The following is a 22,231-nucleotide window of genomic DNA, read 5'->3' as shown; positions in this document are numbered from 1 at the left end:
TTCTCTCTCACTTCGTTTGTTTCATCAAATGTAGTTGGTAGACGACCCTTTACTCTATTATATGTAGGTATTTCTTTCTTTTTTGTCATTTACAGTTGGATAGAGAATTTATGCAGTTATGTGCCCAGCGGGTACTGTTGTCTGAGACTCAGGTTAAGGGTGCAACAGAGCGCTGTTAACGCAGCAACAGGGCACGTGCTTGTCACCCAACCCGCTGCTGCTCTGCTCTATTGCCCTCTTAACCTACTACGCACATGGATCTCAGACAACAGAACCAACGATTTCAAACACTGTTGATCAACCTCCTAGTCAGAGGGGAGACTTCGTAAGTATGTAGGTAAGCTCGGGGACTAAATGCGCAACTCAAGGAACGACGGACATCGAGCATCTGCGTGGGCGAGGGAGGCCGATTAGGAACCACCGAGCCGTTGTCTGATAAAGAGCAATAATGCAACACGATACGATACGATTGATTGAAGCTAGATAGCTCCGTTGTGACTCCTTTTTTCATAAGATACTCGACGCTTCTGCCCTAGCACTCCCGCTGCTGTGCAGGACCGCAAGAAATAATTATGTCTTTTTTTTGAGTTGTGATACTTGCGTGTAATTACTACATTAGCCTCAAGTAAAAAGAGCTGAATGGGGGCCGGTCCTGGAAGATTACATGAATTCTCGCTTATTTACCAATGGTGCGGTACGTGGGACGGAAATATCCCGGCTTGTCGGGCTGATAGGGCAGGAATTGTAGGTACTAGAAATTTCACTCCCAGATTTATTTCCTTTATTACAGTTTCATCTGCCTTCATTCAACGTAAATTTAGGCATTTGAATTTGCCACTTTCTCGGCTGATGAAGTCTGGTGACTCGCTATTTCCTTCCGTGTCAGTAAAGGACGTGTCATTCATTATTGATGATTTCCTGAGCATGAACCCCCACTGACCCCCACCTCTCCTGACTGCCGAGACCAACGGCCCGACCCACTGCGTGACAGTGCGTGTATCAGAATCATTGCATTGAATTGAATTGTTATACGTGGGGTACCATTATCAAATGCAAAAACTTCAGAGTATCGGACATTTGGACTTCTTGAGAAGTCGTGATGGTTTTCCCCCACTGAACAGTTGGTATCTAAAATAGGAGATCCTCCCCCTTAACCTAAGCTTGGTGCCAGAGTAACAAGACTGAAGTCTAGCCTTCCGCTTTCTTTTTCTCTGTCGATAAAGTCTTGCACGACCTTGAGAGCCTTCTCACTAAAGACGTCATCATCGCCCAAGAAGCCCCTGTCCAGCGGTCCCTTTCTTCTTCCGTCAAGCTCATAGAGATGATTGCTCTTGGATTTGACAAAGCAGACGTAGTGCAGGTCCACATCGGCCTCTGCATCTGGGACAAGAGATGATCCCTGGGTAGCTGCGGATTTATGGGCCGATTCGAGTTCCCGAGAATCTTCGAGGACCTTGGCACGATCCAGTGGGGGGAGTGGGAGTGCCTTGGCAAGCAGTCTACCGATGGGGGAGTCGGCCTCTTGATACGTGTTAATCATTACCTCTCCCTTGGCCGACGGGAGTGATTTGAAATGAAATATGAAGTAACATACCGATCATGTCTCGGGCAGCGCCGTTAGAGATTGCATGTAAGACGCCTATCATGCCGCAAGCATTTCGGATCGTCTGTTTGAACCAAACCGGGTCCTCTCCCTCGCCCTTGCCGTTGTATTCGGGCCTGCTTTCATCCTCATCGCGCCGAAACTTCTCGTAGCTCTCGGAGACAGGGAAAACGAGAAGTAGGGCAAGGGCTGGTCTCGGTACGAATGCAAGGAGCTCGGGCTCCGAGATGGAGAAGACATCGTGAAACGCAAGCGTTGGAGTTAACCCCAGATTGTGCACAAGGGTGGTCATCAACTCGGGGTTACATCTGCGGGGGAAAGCGGGTAAAGTCAGTAGCTTTTTGATGAGCGGTCAGTTTGGCCGGCCGGGAGAGAAGAGCGAGCATACTCTAGCGGAATAAAGGCTTTGCGACCTTTGGGGACATCGACCGAAGGGTCATGAGGATCAACGGCTGCTGCTGTGGGGTCGGACATCATAAAAGATAGATGATGATGACGATGGTGATGGGTGATGCTTCTGCTGGTGCTTGCTGTGATTTGTATCTAACTGCTGTTGATCTCTTTCCGTTACGGGTAGCGTTAATATCACACGTAAGTTGAGGTCTCTGGGGGTGGTGGTTGGAACACTTTGTGATCACACACAGCCAAAGCAACCAAAGCACAAAAGTGATGGGGTTGATGGTGGTTGGCAGCAGCAGTTGGCAGTCAACAGTGAGGGGACAGGTTGCGGGCACTGCCATGGGTGTAACTCTGCTATTGCGTAAGAGGCTGAGAGACGGACAAATCCCACGCACTCAGTGACCGACGCACGGTTCACGCAGGACTCCGAGATTAACTGAAATGCAGGATATTTCATCGTCGCTTGGCGAGCCAAACAAAGAGCTTCAGGCTCCTCCTCCAGTAATGTTTACATGATCTAGGTTTCCTCAAACCATTTACATCATACTGTATCTCTCGATTCATCGTTTCATTCCGTTTGTGTGGTCTCTGCTCCCTGCCAATACATGAAAATGTTTCTCCCTCTCTGCTCGATGCGGCTGCCATTATGTACATAAAGCTGGACTGGCTGGGATTCTGGGAATAACAGCAAAACCCACTGCGGGACTGGTCACACCCTACTAAGCGAGAGCACAAGCGAGGAAAGACGAGACGAAACAAAAATGCTAGAGTGACCTCTCTGCAGCCACCATCCATCATCCATCGTAAACTGGCCAATTATGGGACGGCGAGCAGTGCAAGTGACAGTCTGCTCAAGGTGTCACCGCTCTGTGGGTGTGGAGGTAGGGCGTCCCTCCGCTTACTGACCCCAACACGGGCAGCGATCAAGGGTCCCTTGCAAAGCGTTTTTCCAACAGATTGGGTCCTCTTTACGGGAGCGATGGAGGATAACGATCGGCAGAAAGGAACAGCTCATCACGGTTGCGGAGCACTCACAACCAAACCGCTTCCAATCGCTAGACGTTGAATTCGTTTTTCTCAAATTTTAATTTTAATTCTCACCATTCCTTTTGGCAATTATCTGTCGGGATTCTCTTCTTGCGTAACACCTACAACCCAGTTGGGAAACAAGAGGACGAACATTCAACATGCTCAGGTTCCCCCCCACCCACTCTCCCCACGTAAGTCTTTGGGTGAGGGAAAACCGTGGGATCTGTGCTCAGTCACGTCGGTGTAGACTGAAGTCGACTGCTCCAAAATTGGCGGTAACTGCGCGGCCAAGGCAAAACCTACAGTCGTTTTTTTTGTTTTTTCCTTAACAAATTCCCGGCTGCAATCCAGTCTTTGAGGTTATTTTAACCTCCTCCTGTTGGCCCTGTTGGCGGTTGGCTGTCGGCCAGTCGGTACTTCATGTACCAAGTACAACCGGCAGGCCTGCTGAGATCCAGTCAGATGGTTCTCGTTGGCATAGGAGGTTCCACTCGCCTCATCCAAATCTGTGTCTCTGGTTCTGGATACGGTAGCTATTTCTTCCTTGTATGATATTTCGGGCACGGCTTCAGCCTGGGCATTGTCGTGGGAGCGGTGTGGTTGTAACTTGTGGTGGTGGTCAGTGGTGGTCCTGTGCACACTCACTCACTCCCTGCCGAAGGGCCTTCCTTCCGGACTGCGGGGGAAAAGGAAAAAAAAAACAGGGCGCTGATCGTCATGACCGCGGATGGCCTGAGCCGTAGATTGAGCAGTGCTCTATTGTTGTATTCCTGCTTTTGATCCTGACTCCTCCTTTGTAATATTTTCATCTTCCTTCCTTTGTCTTTTCTTTCTCTACCACAGGATCTTCACCACTCCTCAACCCCCCCCCCCCCCCCCCCCATAACTCCTGCTACCTGCGCACCGCCGGTGGCTGTTATCGTCACGATAACGATTACAGTGACCACATCAGATCTGTGATCAGCTTCACTTACTGTTTATTTGGCACTGTTCTTAATAATATAATCCTATCCGCTTTTGGTGGTGGTGGATAAGGTTTTGGATACATATATATATACTGGAGGCATTCCTCAACCTTATTCAAAGGCTTAACGGGCTGCTGCAGCCCCCCCCGACTTTGGTTCCGGTCAAACGTGATGGCCGTAGCGAGGCTTCAGTGACACAGCCCTACCAACAGAGAAATAACGAAAGGATAAATCCTCCCGGAGAAATCCCTTGCACTCGAGAGGTTTTATCTTTATCATCAGTCACCGCAGCCCCACGACTTTACCTCGGTCCCTTTAACCTCATTGAATTGGGGTCGATACGCGGCATATTACAGCATAATAGGAGGACTTGGATGTTGGGAATGATGGACTGGTTTTCAACAAATTTATTAAGGAAACGGATGGAGGAGGAGGGGGGTAACGACCGTTGGGTTGATGACCCAATATACGGATTGAGCAGACTAGATGGTCGGGCTCTGGACAGCTTGAACAATAATTCACCAATATTAACCAGCCAGGAGCTTTACATTCTACGAGTAATAGCACTGGTAGCAGCGAGCATTTCATTAATCAGTGGTTTTGTTGTTGGATGGTGGTTTGTACGCATGAAGAGAAGCTTCAGACATCAGTATGCACCCCGGGAATTGGCTGGTTGTACAGATGTACATTAAATAATAAAGAGAGAAGGGAAAATAAATGCTAACTTTGTATTGCACAGTCTCATTATGTTGCTGGTATTTTCAGACTTCTTCAAAGCAAGCTGGCAGCTGATATACCCGGCGGTTGTATTCACGAATGGGGCGGTTTCGAGTACATCGAGGTTTTGCCAGGCTGCTGGATTTTTCATGTCTATGGGGATTGAGGCTTCCGGTAAACTACATAAAACATCAAAATCCCAGGGGGAAACATACCCTGGGTTATGAAATCTATTATAATAAAACTAACTTTTTTGGAAACTAGATTTCGCGGTATTGGTAATAGCAGTCCACAGTGCACTCTATATTTTCCGACCCGGCCTAACAGCAATCGGTGAAGGCGGACTGTATCGATATCGTCACTCGGTTTACGTTGCGTGGCTCGCCTTTTCAATTTTGATGCCTTCACTAGCCTATGTCAACAGTACACCAGCCTACACAGCCCAAGGTACATTTTGCTATCTTCCAGTACGCCCATTCTGGTATCGAATGGCATTAGCCTGGATACCTCGATACGTGATTCTGGTCGTGATTTTAATAATCTACGCCTCCATCTACATCTATGTGCGAATGAAGTTTCGCACATTTCGGAGTCACGTGGGTGCCAGTACACTTGAGATGGATACGGCGGATTTGGTTGCAGCAGAGCAACCTAAACCAAATAACGGACAGGTGCCAGCATTGGATGACCATGGACTGATACCAGTATCACCTAGTGGGGACAGCCGACAAGCATCAAATTCCTCAGACCAACCATTTGCAAAGGCTTTGATAATCCCTCAGACCATTGCGGAGAAGCTCAACTTTTCACCTTGCAACTCAGAACCCCGTGGATCGACCTGTGATGGCAACTCATCATCACCTTCACGTAGGGGATCGTTGCCTATGTCTGTTTCTAACATGGATAACAGCAATAACACGCGAGGAGGGGGAGGGGGAGGCAGTCAGGATGCAAGGAATGCCAGGTTGCGGGGGAGAAGGATAGCCATCAGTCGACAACTACGACTATTATTCATTTACCCATTGGTATACGCCCTTATGTGGGTGCTACCCCTGATAAGTCACCTACTACAGTATCAGGACAAATTCGTCAAAAACCCCAGCTTTCCATTGGCCTGTATGGTTGCGTTCACAATACCTGTGCAGTGTGCGGTGGATTGTTGGTTGTTTACGATCCGGGAGAAACCATGGAGGTATATCCCGAAATCTGACGGAAAATGGTTTTGGTCAAGATACGGGTTCTTTGCAGGAGAGGAGCCTGCAACTAGCAGAAATGAGGGCGATGGTTGGAGGAAGAAGAAGAATATGAGCTTTGAGGCAAGGAAGGCCTACGAGAGAAGGGAGGAGGAGAGAAGAGAAGCAGCGGAGGTTTGGTTGACGAGGCAGGAGGAGAAAGGGAGACGACCACCGATGCCCCGAAGATCAGACACAAACTGGTGGGATATTGTCGACAATGGCGATATTGCGGAGGAATCAGAAGAGGAGATGTCTGAAGTTGAACCTCGTGGCCGCATAGATGAGTTAGGAGCATTAGAGGATGGGAGAGGACCTATGGGAGAGGAACCACCGAGCAATCATTAAAGCGATTTTGAGCAGTTTAGCCCTTTTCTTTTGTGTTGATTTTTTTCTTTTTCTTTTACTATTATTGGGGTTTGGAACATAACTTGGGAGGTGTGCATATCTTTTCTACTTGGGGATCTTACGACTTATGAATATGGGACCTTTCTTTTGTTTTGGATTTTGGATAATTTTTACTTAACTCTCTTTTGTTTCTGAAGCATGCGCAGATTCCATCCTTTTTACTGGCGGGCAAGTTTTTTTCTGCATTTTTGAGACCTTTTTCTTCTTTTTCATTGCATTTTGGGATCGGCATACTTATTTAGCTAAAAGGCGACCGGCATTTTGGGGATCATCCTGTTGTTTTGGTTTGTTACTTTTTGGCGAGCTTTCTCGTTGTACAAAAACAAGGAAAAAAAGGGCCTTAAAGGGCTTGGGCTGGAGAGACTAGTTTTTTGATAGGTTCAGCAGCTATTGATACCCTTTTCTTCCCTTTTTCTTTTACGAATGCTCTTTCCTGGTACTTAATATTTATTAGGGGTGTTTTTTGCTGTTTTTATCATTTATTTTTGGGTCGGCGTTTCTTTTACAAAAAAGGTTTCTTAGGGGTTAATCTTTTTGCTAGTGTTGTTGGTGTTATTGTATTTTTTTTGGCACCCCCCGGTTGTGGAAACAAACAGGTTGAAACGAAAAAAATATAGTGGATCGCATAGTATACAATATATTGGGAGTCTATTTCCACTTGTGATCAGCGGGCTTTGTGAAAATCTTTGACCTGTTTAATGAGTTGATGGTTTTGATGATGCTTTGAAATTTTCAGCCATTATTGATGGCTTGCGGCAAGGAGGGAGGGAGGGAGGTTGGTTGGGGGAGTGTAGGTAGAGAGGAGCTTTCACTTGAAAGGCTTGCCTCTCTAGAGTACTTTATTTGGGCTTGGTGCTGCATGCATGAGTGACGTGCCACGCAAACAGGGTATATATCCTATTTTGTGACGTTGTCTTCGAGAACCGCCGGCACGACATGCTTCGTGGGGTAGGGACTTTGTACCATCACCAGAATCAAAATTATCGATTTAGCTACAGATCCCCAGACGAAATAAACTACCGGCCTGACTGGATGGCGCTTTTCGGATACGCATCACTTCATCAGAACACTGCAGAACCTACCGCCCACACATCTCATGGAGGAACATGGAGGGCTAAGAACTGGGGAAGTAAAGCTTGGCTTCATCGGGGGAGGAGGGGGACCCTCCGGGGTTGTTCCCGGGGTATATTCGCCCTTCAGAGGCACAACTACAGGTTGAGGCCGTATTGAAGTTGCCCTTTCAGGGCCAAGAGCTAGCCAGTTGTCAAATGGTTAGAGTATTTCGGTGGTGGTGGTGGTGGTAGGCATTGCGGTAGTGACTTGTCAATTGATCTCTCTGCCTCTGCTCGTAATTATGGCTATGTGCTCTGCAGGACCGCTATCGTATGCTCTTCGGAAGCCGTTCCTGGATTTGCCTTGGTACGCTGCTGCGCTGCTGCGGAACTTGATGGCGTAAGTGAGGATCGGAGACCGAAACCCGTGATCCTGGGTATGCTGCCGGTTCGTTTTTTCTTTATATGCATGTTACGAGTGTCAGAGATATGCAGACATGGATTGTCTGCGGATCTTCGTAGCTGAGACACTCAAATTATGCAACACTAGGCTGACGATGGAGAAATAGTGCTCTCTTTCGCGCGGTGACCTACTCTAGTGATACACTTGATACACTTCATATACCTTATATGCTTGATACAGAACCCCTACTTTCTTCAGCAGCAGCCTAGATTTGAACAAGAGACGCAATCTGAGACGAAAATCCCGGATAAAAGTTCTCGGCGATGATCTCATCGAGGACGGCCGTCGATACTCTAAGATAGAGAAAAGAAGAGGTGGAACTCGTTTCAGATCGAGGGGTATTGCTGCGAAATCCTGTGGTGGATAGAGAAGCGAGCCGAAGTCATATGATGTAGGGCTGAATAACATAACATAACGAACAAGCTTGTTATGGACTTTAATCTTAACCGCTGGACCTCTCCTGCCAATAAGTGGGGGTAGGTATTGACCTTTGTTATATTGGCTGATACCTCTGTGCCTCTTTTGTTGAGGAGCTCACAATCATTGATGCCGGTGTCAATTATCCCGCGTCGACTGCTTGAAGAAATATTTTCCCGTCTTCGGCCTTGCCGACAGGCGCATAAGTCAATGTGAAACCGAGACGAAACAGAAACAGATGGAATCGAATCTAAAAAACAATCTGTACCTGAAATTGAATGACGACAGAACCAGCTGATCTCGTTTGATGGACATTTACCCAATGGTTGCTGTCGAGGAACCTGACGATCGTGTAGATCAAGTTGGCTTGGACATAAGAAAAAAAATTGGATTTCCCTCCCATCTGGCAACAGTGAAACTATTGGCTGGCTGTTTTGTGGAGACAACGAGTCTAGAGCCGGATGCTACGATGAGAAAGCGCGAGTAACCGCGGGGAAGAGCATGTATGTACCGGGGGTTGAGGGTAAGTACTGAGAACCCCTTTTTGGGGAATTTTAAAAAGTGAGGGTTTGTAAAGGAATCTGATTGGGCTGATATAATTAAAATGACACTTGGCAGCCAAGCAGGTATTTGGACAGTCTGCCCCACAGCTTTTGCAACGCAACCTCCTCAACCTCTTTTCTACTCCTGTTCTTTTCGAACTTCACCAAAACTTCTTTGATAACTTCGAATCAGTACTCAGGTGAACCTGTGAGCAAGGGCTATTCAGTGGTTATTTTTTTGTATTTTTAGGAAAATATTTGAATTTTTAAGTGAAGATAGATAAAACGTCTCGGTATTTTTTTCCACCATATAAATTTTGAGGCCAAGGCCAAAATTCCTTGGCTGCTTTTGGTTACCATGGGCGGTTCCCATACAAAATCAACCAATCCTTCAAGGCGTCTCGGTATTTAACGTGCACACCCGGTACATGTGGTCGTAACAAAAACATTGTCCGGTCTGAAAAGCTGGGGTTGATGTCACTCAGTAAGTGCTACATCAGCAGTCAAGTTCTAATTTCTATCGTTCATGGGCCGCACATAAGCCTTGTACGACCTTAATCAAGGACAACAAGCTAGCGGGACATCGTATTGACGATCGTTCTCGAAAGTGATCCATTTCTTGTGGTTTTCGATTGTTTGAGGATCTGCAGTAGTCAACTTCAACCAGTCGGAACGAGGCCTGGAGAACCCTGGAAAAAAAATCCGATATATACGAGTGATATCTGATGATTTATACCAGTCTATTGCAACCATGGCTCACGTCAATGCTGTGATGATACGATTACATAACAATCAGCCAATATCTTATCAAAATCACCTGATCGTTGGTGATGCTGAATGCCTACTCGACCAAAGAGTTCTTGGCATGTTGCACCGCTGAAACTCATGTCGGAAATTAGTGTGAACAGCTCACCAGTCAAGAGGCCCAGAGATAAGCTTTTAGTGAACAGACTGTCTTGTGTTTAGATGGACTATAAATAATGCTTATAAGACCAAAGCGGGATGTTGTTTTAAGTGTTCCCCCGCAGATCTGGGTAAAGAGATCTAGCCCGGGGGTTTCATTAGCCTATCTCAATGACCATCTGAAGCCTACAGGTTTAGGCGGCAGGTTTCATAGAGAATGGGGCCTCAACGTGGCGGGAGATATCTCTCTGTGGCTTGATCTTATATACTTCTTTGGTACGTAGATTTCCTTCTGGTTTAGACATTCAGGGGTTTATCGTGGTGGTTGGGTGTCTTGGTGGTTGGGTATCATAGAGCGTAAACGAACTCTGGTAGAACAGCTTACCTTGCACTATGCAGCCACAATTTCTGCCAATACAACTCGGAGCTAAATGACTGGTGGGCAAGACGTCGAGCGATGTCGCAAGCCCCCAATTCAGATCTGTATCACATCACTGTCTTTTACAGTAACAATACCTCCTTTTAGGGCACTCAGAAAATCATATGTCGGCCTGTAAAGACCATTTGGTTGGTTTGTTACTTATCTGGGTGGATAAATAGCCTATATCAAATCAGAACTGAGACATATATGTGGGTCCAAATCATTCCACTTTTGTAAAATGCCAAGGAACTTTGACCAGACGGGAAAATCTAATATTCTTATCAGACGGTGATTACAAAGCAAGAAAAAACCTTACTTGAGTTTATATGTTTCTGGTTTTCTTATACATAACCGCCACGATACTACAGACCTTACACCTGTAAGCTTTACCGCACAATGAGCCAGTTCGCAGATGGCTCAGGATCCTCACCCTCAGAAACAGCTTCCCGGACCTGTATTGATACGGTGCCTGACAATATACTTCCAACCCGCTACATCCATGGATAGTAGATTGTGGAGTCCTTTTCACCAGACGTTCCGCGTCATAACATGCTTAATGATAAGAGCAAATAAGTAACCATTCGTCGAAAGAGAGTAACGAGAAAAAATTACTCGGAAATCATGATTTCAGGAGAGGGAGACATATGCAGTTACACAGAGAGAACCGATCGTATGCCTGTACACTGTACTGCTGTGCATGTGTGGTAAAAAAAAAAAAAGAAAAAAAAAAAAAGCACTGGACGGAGGTGAGAAAACTAGACTCCAAGCCACCTTGTAGCTGAGGACGTCGCCGTTCATACCTTACAGCAGCTTCGTAAACATCTCATGCCCCTAGTCATCTCAAATTTGGCCTCTATCATAAAAAGATACTCCATCATCTTTGTCAAAGCCAATCGATACAGTTTGATCCCTAAACTTCGCCTCAGGCTTCACTTTGATCACTAATCTCTCTTCGAGCAAGTATAAGAGGACGTATGCAGATTCGATGCGTCTTGTTACTAATGCCGGTGAATTCCTGGAGACGATAACCTTCGGAACGAGCCCAAATCCGAGCCTTTCCCACAAAGATATTTAAGATCTTAATCGTCTGATCTGGACATCTACTTGGACGATATCATCACAAAATCAATCAAGTTTCATGACTTCATCACTGGTCGACAGTACAATGACTTTTACATTTCTGCACAGGTTATTCCAAGCATTATATTGGATCGGTTCTCTGTCAACTGGCATCAAAAAACGCACACACTAACTCTGTATACCTACCCATAGTTATTTGAAGTCGATATTAAGTTTAAGACCTCACATACAAGTGGCATGGCATGGTACGGTCTCATATATCTATCTGAGAAATGATATCGCAATATCAACGTTGAATGCCAGCACTTGATCTAGTCGAAATTCGAACTCTATCATCAGCTGCTCTTGATATTCCAATTCGTCCAAAAATCTATAATCACTCGCACTAGTCCATCGTGGCACCACTGTGCACAGAATATTTGAATACAGACCCTGCGGAGATCATACAAATGCAACACAGTCAAAGAATTCTCGTATAGAGCTTGAGCCAGGCAATTTGCACCTTTATTGTCTGACCAGGTTGATACCTACTTGGCTCACAGCACGGCACCCCTTACAGGATGTATGCACCGCGCATCGCAGTTTCAGCCCTTTCGCTCATCACGTCTGTATCATTCATTACTTAGACATTCTACATAAAACCACTAGGCCGACCAAACCCCAGATCCTCGGGTACGGCAACAAACCCTATCACGCTAGGGTACTCTCACGGAGTTAATCGGATGCCGCACTCGCAGGTAAGGGCGACCTATCGATAATGCTTTGCATATTCAGCTTAATTTCGACTATCTCAAGTCGCCACCCCACATTCAAGCGAGCTCCTTACCGAAGGCTTCGCTGGCAGCTTGACCTTATTTACCACGGATATGGGTCAACGCTTAACTGGCAACCCTCGGGATGGCACAGGACACCACTGGTCTAAAGACGTGTCTATGAGGTCCGATAGAGAAAAAAAGAAAGGAAAGGGTCCATGATGGTTTACCCTATCACAGATAATCACTCGCTGCATCACTGTGTAAAGTGTGAAACTAGCGCGATGACCCCGGAGAGTCACGCATGTACCCGCCAAAGTAGATCAACCCTAAACTAACGAACCACTAATTCAACACACGTGTACAGGACAGGATTATAGGTGCTAGTATAAGTGATTCAAGTGAATTCTTCAGCTATCGCTGTGGAGGTAAGATCCGGAAGAGCTAGGTATGCTTAATATTTTTTTCTGCGGCTGTGGTATTCTAATATTATCCGCAAGTTTCGAAATAAAAATATATATCACAGCCTCAGTTTCACGCGCCTCGATCCCAGTATTCACATAATTTGGTGTTAGAGGTCGATTCACTTCAGCTTATTATATTTATTAGGAATCCGATCAGGTTCATTCAACCCTCTTGACCAAGCAAGCTGGCAAGCGCTGGGCCCATTAATCGAAATACAGGCTAGGCCTAATTACAAATCGAATAGCTTCTTCAACTCCGCCATGGTATCTTCTGGCTTTGTAACACTGTGCCCGATCGTCCTCGGGTCTTCGTAGATCTCATAGTCGTTTCCGCCCTTGTATGTCTTGTCACCAAAGAAGTGGATCGTGTCGAATACACCTTCCTTCTCCACATGCTGGAGGCAGTAGGTTTTGTCCCATCCATGTGGGAACACGTCGAAGGAGATCTGTCCACCAACGCTGAAGGTGAGTCCGTAGTCGCCGAACTTGGCACGGAGCGCCTCAACGAAGTCACGACGGACGTTGTGAATTTTGTCATAGGCTTCGAAGTCATGACGCTCTTGGACACTAAACGGGGGTGTTAGTCCGGTAAGTCAGGTTGGATGGCGATACAAGGATCCCAGGGGTTCATACGAAGCATTGCGGCCAATAGGCGAGACGTTGATCATTCCGTTTCGGAATTCAATAAAAGTTCCACTAGGCCACCAATTAAATCAGCATAGTATTTCCTCGTCTTATTGGGGGAATTATTAACCGCTTAATAGGAATATCCAGGTCAGCAATGTAATGGAGAATGAAGTTTGCCATCTTCTTGAACTTGTCCTCTCCCAACCATTGGATGAAGCTATCACTCGCGAGAGTTTCTCCAAGTCTGATGGCAGTGAGACCGTTCTCGGCGAAGCAGAAATCGAATAAATCAGTCACTATTGGTAAAGGGCATTAGCTTCATTGTTGAGCTGTGGCTATGGAACGGTATAAATACCATTGTACCCATTGATACCGATCTGTTCTTGCTGCTTAACAAGATCACTTCCACCAACGAAACCGATTGCGACCTTCTGCCTAAGCTGCTGGAGCAAGGCCAACATCTCAGGGCTAACAGTCTACACATGCAAGTCATTAGCTTACAGCCCTAATGGTTTGAGATACAATTAAAGCAACGTACCCGTCTTGCAGGTGTCAAAGTGCCATCGACATCGAAAAGACAGATTGTCCTTGCTACTGGACGCTCCGTGAGAGGTGGGAATTGAGCTGCTGCGGTGGACATTATGTATCGTTTCTTTTGTATATGTTTTATTCTAGTAAACGAAATTGATGAGATGCGGCGAAGAAAGAGATGAATCTTGAGAGAGGCGATGATGTGTGTTTTATTAGGGAAGTTTAGAGGGGAGAAGAGAAGAGAGCTGGAATGAACTGAACTCGAGGGGCATCCCCTAACAACGGCAGCAGCGGGGCTAGGGTCTTGCTTGGTTTCTTGGCGCTCTAGCGATATTTGTGGAGGCTACCAATAGCCCTTGCCCTGACTACCGGGGGTCCCCGAAATTGATTCTATTCCAATTAAATCGCCCATGCTGACGACGGCTTGTTTCGTGATGGGCAGTCGCTCCTTGTTAAGCTGAAACTCATGCTGCTTGTGAGGGGAAGTGAAAGCCTGTGTGTGAGGTACGCAGCTCTGGAGGTACGAAGCTCTGAAGGAAGGTGTTTCCTTGCCTAACCCCAGTTGGGATTGTTACAATTAGATATTAGTAACGACACTAGTTGTCGTTTCGTTTCGAGCATAGGGCTTAACGTGTTGGTGACGACGACACATTCAAAGCTGTATGTGAGCGATATTTCGTGATGGTATTTTATTTATCGGCCTTGGGTATAACAGCTACATAATTGTTGCTTTTTTATAAATGCCCTTCCTAGGATCCTATATATGATTACGTTCTTCCGGGATCCCTCGCTGCTCTGGAGCCTGTTGCAGACGGTGGCTAGATAATGAATCCTCTTTATGTTTCCTGAAGCATATGGCAGAACGCCTCCACCTCTTTTCTCCTACGAGACACCGTACCATTCCGATCCAGCACTTCCGCCCAACCACTACCTGTCAAGATCATCATTCATGGCTGCGTCATAGCACGGGATACAAAAACGCCAGCTACAAGCACAAAATACACATTATATATAAGCCACACAAGAAGAAAAAAATCAAAGCCCGTCCACGCAAGATAAAATCAGATCGTTCCAATTCTACAATATATCGGCTTAGTTAATCTAAGCCTTCTTCCCCGCCTTCTTGAATATCAAGTCCGGCTTCCGCTTCGCAATATCCAGGATCGTCTGCGCGAATACCGAATTCGCCCACGCAAACCAACTCCCTGCTTCTACGTCAGCATCTTCTCAAAAACAAACCAGGAGGAGGGTGATAAAAATGACTTACGGGTATAGTCCTCTGTCCGCTGCACATTAACACTCTCATGCACCAGTCCTAACGGGCTCGCCGCCACTACCGCGCTCAGAAGACTCTTAATCTCCGCGTCGTCGTTACTCGTCATGGCTTGAACCAACAAACTGATAGGCCATGCATGCGTGATACCGATATGTGGGCCTCCGATGCCACTGAACTTGCTGCCGACAAGATAGTAGGGGTTTCCCTGAGGACTGAGTATCATCTTCCGTGTGTTCTTGTACACCTCGTTATCAACATCAATGAAGCCCAGGAGCGGCAGGGCCAGCAGCGACGGCAGGTTGGCGTCATCCATGATGATGTTTGACCCATACCCGTCCACCTCGTAGGCAAACACCTTTCCAAATACCGGGTGCTGCACGACGCCGTATTTCCACACGCCGGCCTCGATCTCTTTCCCGAGGGCCAAGACCTCTGCGGCGAGGTCGGACTGCGAGGCAGCGGTGAGGACCGCCGCAGTACGTTGAAGCTCCACGGCCATAAAGGCGTTGCCTGGGATGAAGTACTGCATTATTGCGGCGTCATCGCTGGGGCGGAAGGCGGAGCGGACGAGGGAGGTGTTTGCGGCGAGCGGATTGCCGATGCCGTCAAGGTTGAGGGTCTCGGTACCACGGGTGGTTGTTCGTGTGAAGGTGTAGACTTGGTTCTGAACGGAGCCGTCGGCGGCGAAGGTGGAAGTGCGCTGCTCGGAGATGAGGTTAAGAACGTTTTTGAGGGCCAAGATCCAACGCGCGGTGATGTGCGTGGTGGACTGCGTGGCGGCATGGTATTGATTGCCGAGGGAGAGGAAGGAGGCGAGAGAGTCGATCTCATATTTGCATTCAAAGACAACGTCGGGGTCGTATGTGGGGTGGACGGTATCAGCTTGCCCGTTGGAGGTTCTGTGGGGGGTGTCAATGATTTGTAGATTGGGTCAATGATCATGGCGCAGGATAGTAGGGAACATACGGTGCTAGTCCAGAAGCTTTGGGCGGTTGGAATGCATTGCAGTATGGGCTTTGTAATATAAAATCCGCCTATCCCCACTCATTAGCTACCCGTTCCCCATTTCACTCCCGCTTTCCATCACACCCCATCACTCACCTGTGTATTAATCGCGCCCTCTATCAACGCCTTTAGCTTCGCATCCTTGCCCACAAGCACCATATACTGCGACAGCTGGTTCGTGCTATCCCTCAGCCATTGTGCATTGATATCCCCCGTGACAATGAAGCTCTGACGCTCTTCCTGCTTATCCGAGTCCACATGCCATCGCACCGTCGTATCCAGCGTATTTGGAAAGCAGTTCTCAAATAGCCGTGCCATGTCTGGGTCCACCATGTTTGCCGTCATCGTAGAAATAACATCCTCCACCGCATCGCTCGTAAACAGCCTACACTCCTGCGCTGGCCGCTGGAACGGCAACTGGTACGTCCCGGTTGTGTAAGGCGGATGCCGCACTGTCGAGTAGTCCTTGTAGTCCGGGCAGGCGCCGCGGCGCATGTATGACTGGGACTTGGGGGAGCGACGGTTGATTTCTGCGGCGCTGGCGCTGTTGCTCCAGAGGATGCCCAGGATGAGGGTCGAGCCGAGGAAAACCATCACGAGGGGGAGGGGGGAATTGAAGACTTTCTGCCAGAGGCTGGGTAGCGGATGGTCTTTTTTGTCGTCGGGGAGGAGGGGCCGGCGGTGACGCGCAACGGGTGAGGGCGGACGGTAGGTGGAGGAGGATGAGACGGCGTAGGCGGGGGAGGGGGGCGGCGGGGAGTGGGTGCCGGATTCGGGGGTTTGAGTGCTGGGCGTAGGGAACGATGGTGCGGGCTTGGGGCGGGGAGCGCGCTGGTGGATCATTCAGTCGGTGGGCATGCAGTGGGTATTTGTATGTGGTGGTATTGTTGTTGTTGTGGTGTTGGGTGGGTGGGGGGGCGTGGGGCGTGGGGCGTGGGGCGTGGGGAGCTATTGACAGGTAGGCAGGTGCTAGCTAACCAGCGGAAGCTGCAGGTGAACAAGAAAGTCAGCAAGCAAGCACAGACGGGTCAATTGACGGGAACTGGGGGGAAATTAGGTACCACGGGCACGATCTGCTTAAGGGGAAGGAGGAAAGGAAGAGGGAGGTTGTTTGTGGACGGGAATGTTGATCCTTTGGGCTGTGGGCGAGTGCGTGAGTGAGTGAGTGAGTGAGTGAGTGAGTGAGCGGTTGTGTGGAGGCGTTCACTTCTGGCTGTTGTCTTAACGGTTGAGCCTCGCCTTTGAGTGTTATTCAGCAGGCGCATCCGGATCCCTGCAGCATGCATCCAAACAAGACTTTCCCCCGAGGCGTGTGAGAGGAAAGGTCACCATCTCTGTTGGCATGATCATGATCACCATGGTGCCTCCCTCCCGTCCCCCGCATTTTCGCTAATTAAGGGCACCGGGAGCCATAATCCTACTCCTCCTCGTAGCTTGTATATATCCATCCTGCTCTAGCTACCACGCAAATACAATACCGTTGGATACCTACATGTAGATACATCATTACATATATTATCATCCTCCCATTCCTACCCTCAACTACCCTCACACTGCATTATCCAAACTCTATTATGCCGTTCTCGCTGTGAAGCAGCTGATTTTATCCTCGGAAGTGAACAAGGCGGGGAAGTCTTGCTATGTACAGGCACATATACATCGATACCTTTATTGAATATTCTCTCAAGGTAGGTATATCCCCGTCGCCGGTAGTGATGCCGGCAGAAGTACTCGAGTGTGTAGGGTACAGTGTTTCCCTATGAAGCGAGCACACAACGGACCGAGCAGAGAGGACCTCCACCATACAATTTGATACATACAAAATTTGGCACTAAGTATGCAGCCAAGAAATATTTTGTATGGTGGAGGTGCTCGCATCAGATAGCACTCATCATCACAATATATCACTCGGCTCATTTGTGACAAAACCTTGGCGTCTTAGCAGGTGTTTCTGCGGTGCTAGTTACTCCTATTAAGGCCCTGTTAATCGGGTGCACTTTGGTTTTGATACTATTGTATTCTCGGTTGTGTAGTATTTCATCCCCCCAGAAAAACTGAGCATTGTTGCGGTAACTGAGGTGTTCGATAGGTTGAGGTGTATGGGCCGCAGTAAATACCTCTGGGGGGATTTACTGATATCATGGTACTCTACTTTACCGTGTATTTTGACCTACCGAACGCCCTCTTACATACTATAGTGTTACGAATACCATGGTATTGAGCCATGATACCATGGTATCTATTCGTATCCACCAGAACAGGCCCTAAGAGTGTTGTAGTTATAGTTATTGATCACAGTATAGCCGTACCTCATCTCAAGGTACTTATCCCAAAGAAACCACCTCTTCCCAGGGGGATGAAACTCAATATACCCACCATCTTGGCTTAAAGTCAACCCAGAAGAGGTTTCTAGGTATAAGTAACGGGTGATTTATGGGATGAGACCCGATTACCAGGGCCATACACTGCTCCCGTAGTAGGTTGGAATTATGAACCTGACGGCTCTCATTTACCGTGTTTGTGCCCTCTCAGCCTGAATAATGGATGCGTGCTGGCATACACAAACACCATAGACTTAAGTTCATACTCTACAGCGTATCTAACCCCAATCCCAAGCCTATATTCCAAGGCCCATCACAATCCGATGTAGTCTATCCGCGGAAGTGGAAAATCTTCAAAAATTCCCGGATCGAAGCGGGAGTTGATTAGATCAGGTCCTGACATCCCCAGTTCTGCACTGGATGGTAGCGTTCTAGAAATTCGACAATAAAATTGCAAACCAAAGCCATATCTGGAAATAATGACTGTATCTCAAAGTGGTAGGTTAATACTGCAGAGACTCAGCCGCCTTCTTCGAAAGGCGGTGGTAAGAGGCAACTTATGCTCGGAAGATATTAGGTGTTGGTTCATTCACCATTATGTGCGTGGCACAGCTCATAAAGGCAGTTCGAGAAGGTTCATTGTTGAACTGACTATTCATAAGGGTCAACAGCTAGCAGGTCGTTAGGACTATCCAAAGGTATTCGTGGATAAAGTGGCCCATTTGGGAATCTTCTGGTAGTTGGTAGTCAATATTCGCTAGAATAGTGACATGAATACTCTTGTTCATGGTACATGTCCCAGACTCGTGGGAGATATCGACAGCTTGACATATGGAAAACATCACCGCGTTCCATGCTCTCCCCACATGGGTACAAGTGCTCCTTGTGTCCATCTCTTCGATTATACTCTTCAGTGAGCTTGGTATTATGCAGGCAATCGTGTTTATTCTGCCTAGTCCCACCGCAAATACTAGCGCCATGACACATGTTCTCTGTGTTTCAGGTGTTTGGAGAGTCTGGAGGCGGTTAAACCACTGGGCTGAGTATATCAGAAGGGGTGCAGAATAATTCGTGCGTTGGAGGGAGCGCTAAACGCTTATGTGTTAAAAGCACTGTCCATTAGGAAAGGCTGGGACTCCAAGACTCTTTGTAGACACGGCCAATAGATTGTGAGTCGATGCTTGTGCGCTGCAGGGTAAGATATAATTGGTATGATATTACCGTAGTATATATGCCCACGCCCTGTTGATTCATGTCGGAATTAGAGGCTCGAGTCCTTAAGAATCCCGTCTTGTTTGCCTCTTTCCTTCAAGTGGAGTTTGACCTTAGGGAATTATTGTTCTCGAGAAATCTTTATATTCCATCCATACTAGCAGTTGTGGCTTTCTGAGTTATCTGACTACGGGCCAGTGATCTGCTTAGTTCGGTTGAAAGGCTTTAGATAAGTCATACCTGGGGATTACACGATCCAATCGTTGGTATCCGAAAACTCCCAGGTGCAGATTGAGATGAAAGGTTTTCGCTCTCCCTATTCGAAGATAAAATGAGGCATGCTCTCGAAAGAACACTTTCTCAGGTTATGACAGTAACCATGGTGTTCGTGATGGCACTTCCGCGATGGCGCGGTGTTCGTGTCTGTCGATTGGTGAAAGAGTTGGAGAAGGCAATGCCACAAGATAACTGTCCCAAGTGGATTTAAGCTTTCTCTCCCGAAATAGACCTCGTGAATCCCCGGGACCGTGCATATATGTATATATGTAGCAGTGACTCAGTCAAACTTTATTCGCCAACCCCTGACTCACTCACAGCCCATCACTCGCACCAAGCAACCAAGCAATCGCTTAAGTGGAAAACGCGACGTACCCATACGTATACGTACGTCATGTCGTGCCCGATGCGGGGGTATAAAGTAACTTATAATTAGTATCTAAACCCCACAGTCCATCACTCTTGATCAACCTCACAATCCCGAGAATCACATGCAAACCGGGTGCACGAGGAGCTCATTTCGTTGTTTGCTTCTGGGCGACTGGAGGTTGGGGGGGAAGAAGCATCATCTCGGAGCGGATGAGCTTGCGCCTCCGCCCCGAGAGATGAGGGGATGACGCGCTGCTACTGTTGCACTTTGAGGTGTGCTGGAGAGAACAAAGGGCCCAGCTTTGTCGCAGAGAACTCAACCACCGCCGTCGCTGCTGCTATCATATGAAGAGCTGTTTCCTTAGATGCTAGGTACGCATTTAGACGGCGGTATGATACCCAACCAATAGGCTAACGTGGGGTAAATAATAGCTGCTGGGTGCTTTAGGCATGAGGTTGCAGGACGACTACATATGATCTGCTCTAAGGGCTCCCTGCCTGGCAGCTTAGAAAGACCTCACACAATGTTTGCTGCAGAAACAGTTGGATACAGTCATCGTTCCTTGTACCCTCCCCGCGTATGTAGCTCTCGAGCTCATTTAAGGGTGAGGGGCGAGCAAACAAGCCCCAGAGCCCCAGAGCTCAAGCTCCGCCACAAGGCAACTGTTGCTGGTAGAGTACAGTACCATCTGCATGCACTCCCCCTCTACTTTACTTCTATGTAGTATGTAACGCGGAGATAATTTTCCGGAGCCCTTTGAGACAAACGGGACACCCTAAAAGGACTTCCGGGTTAATATTGTGGGAGAGTGAGATTCTCAATACGGCCGACTGAGGTAAAGTATGTGTGGTAGGTAGGGTAGCAGCAGTAGGGCGGATGAGGCGCTCCGAGTTGCCAAGACTAGGGTCAGGTTTCACAGAGGGTTGACGAGCGGACTAGCAGAAAACTCGACGACGCGTAACTAATAAAGTTTTCGGAACGCGGCTTCGAGAATGAAATATTTGGATCTGGAGGGGAGAGAGGGGGTCTAGCTTTTCTTTGGACTTCAATAAAGTGCCTGGTGGGGGTTTCTCGGTAAATCATCAAAGGCCCAAGGGTGAAGGGAAGTTGAATTACACGGCGGTCAGAAGAGATAGATGAACGATACCTACCACGGATAGGGGGGGTGTTCAGCTATTTACTACTGCACCCTCAGAGGACGTGAGGGTGAATGGAAGGATGAGTCGAGTCGGAGGCAACCAACAGTCCCGAGACAGCCGGGTCGGCCGAACCAGCAATCGCTGGCGAGAAACCTGGATTGCACCGGGTCTTCTCGGAGGACCGGAGGAAATTTGCTCCACCGCGGTTACAGAGAAAAAAATGTCCACGGGACCGACCCCGTTCGGATCTACCTTTGGGGTGTGAGGGCTTATCAGATTTTTTTTAACTCTTCTAGCTGGGATTTGGTACTGTACTGAGCCAGAAGCATGAAGATGAGGGAGGAATTTATTATTGATTAGTTTGAATATTGAGGGGCCTAGCCAGAGAAAATTGAAAGAGTTACCTACATGATCAGCAACCTCCGGAATATTCTCTTGCGCGTGGGGAATTGGCCCTTTGTACGAGACGAATTAGGTCTGCAGACCACTAGAACTTTGCACTTTATGCAAGGTCTGGCTTACAATGTTATTTACAGTAATATGCAGACCCAGTTCGGCCCGGAAACATCTCGCACGTTACGAGTATTATGAAGTGAAGGAAATACAGAAGCGAGTGAGAGATCATAGAGGACAAAAAGATCACCTTTTTCAAAAGTTGTAACATTGCGAGTCTAGGAGTGTTTGCCAGGCGGTGAATCATCCCCAAGACATACAGCCTACAGCCTCCGTGCAGTCGTCATTGACATTTTCCACCCGCTTTTCTCCCCGCCAACCTTACACAATTTTTTCACTGGGCCGCGATTTGTGTTTCTTTTTGCGATCCCTATATTTTCTCCTCTACAGCCAGTGGCCACAGCCTCCCTCATCCCAGTCGAGTCTACTTAATCGGATAGATACTTCTTTTGTTCCATCCCATCCCTCTGCCCTCATCATCCCACTTCAACCCATAAATTTTTTTTTCCCCCCGCACACTTTTTTTCTCTCGTGGCGGTCATTCCGGGACTCATTCGATTTTTCTCAAACAATC

General features: G+C 47.7%; 4 protein-coding genes across 4 annotated transcripts; 1 reads left to right on the top strand and 3 right to left on the bottom strand.

Annotated features, from left to right (window-relative positions):
* Window positions 1-1,150: 1,150 nt before the first annotated feature.
* H6S33_009094 (uncharacterized protein) lies at window positions 1,151-2,077 on the bottom strand (the record flags this gene model as incomplete). Its single annotated transcript, XM_044840451.1, has 3 exons — window positions 1,151-1,521; window positions 1,595-1,911; window positions 1,992-2,077. 3 exons carry the CDS (start codon window positions 2,075-2,077, stop codon window positions 1,151-1,153), a joined length of 774 nt encoding a protein of 257 aa, XP_044697909.1.
* A 2,293-nt stretch (window positions 2,078-4,370) lies between these two features.
* On the top strand, window positions 4,371-6,293 carry H6S33_009093 (uncharacterized protein; the record flags this gene model as incomplete). The annotated part of the gene is made up of 3 exons (XM_044840450.1): window positions 4,371-4,645; window positions 4,736-4,887; window positions 4,978-6,293. The coding sequence occupies 3 exons, from the start codon at window positions 4,371-4,373 to the stop codon at window positions 6,291-6,293; spliced, it is 1,743 nt and encodes a 580-aa protein (XP_044697908.1).
* A 6,384-nt stretch (window positions 6,294-12,677) lies between these two features.
* On the bottom strand, window positions 12,678-13,714 carry H6S33_009092 (uncharacterized protein; the record flags this gene model as incomplete). The annotated part of the gene is made up of 5 exons (XM_044840449.1): window positions 12,678-13,014; window positions 13,081-13,143; window positions 13,202-13,370; window positions 13,430-13,550; window positions 13,613-13,714. 5 exons carry the CDS (start codon window positions 13,712-13,714, stop codon window positions 12,678-12,680), a joined length of 792 nt encoding a protein of 263 aa, XP_044697907.1.
* A 992-nt stretch (window positions 13,715-14,706) lies between these two features.
* H6S33_009091 (uncharacterized protein) lies at window positions 14,707-16,729 on the bottom strand (the record flags this gene model as incomplete). The annotated part of the gene is made up of 4 exons (XM_044840448.1): window positions 14,707-14,810; window positions 14,873-15,780; window positions 15,848-15,915; window positions 15,983-16,729. 4 exons carry the CDS (start codon window positions 16,727-16,729, stop codon window positions 14,707-14,709), a joined length of 1,827 nt encoding a protein of 608 aa, XP_044697906.1.
* Between the last annotated feature and the right edge of the window lie 5,502 nt (window positions 16,730-22,231).

This window comes from Morchella sextelata, assembly GCF_020137385.1.
Source record: "Morchella sextelata strain SCLS chromosome Unknown scls_3, whole genome shotgun sequence".
NCBI classification, from domain to species: domain Eukaryota; kingdom Fungi; phylum Ascomycota; class Pezizomycetes; order Pezizales; family Morchellaceae; genus Morchella; species Morchella sextelata.
The sequence above is the reverse complement of the archived record's forward strand: the minus strand, read 5'-3'. Positions and strand labels throughout refer to the sequence as shown.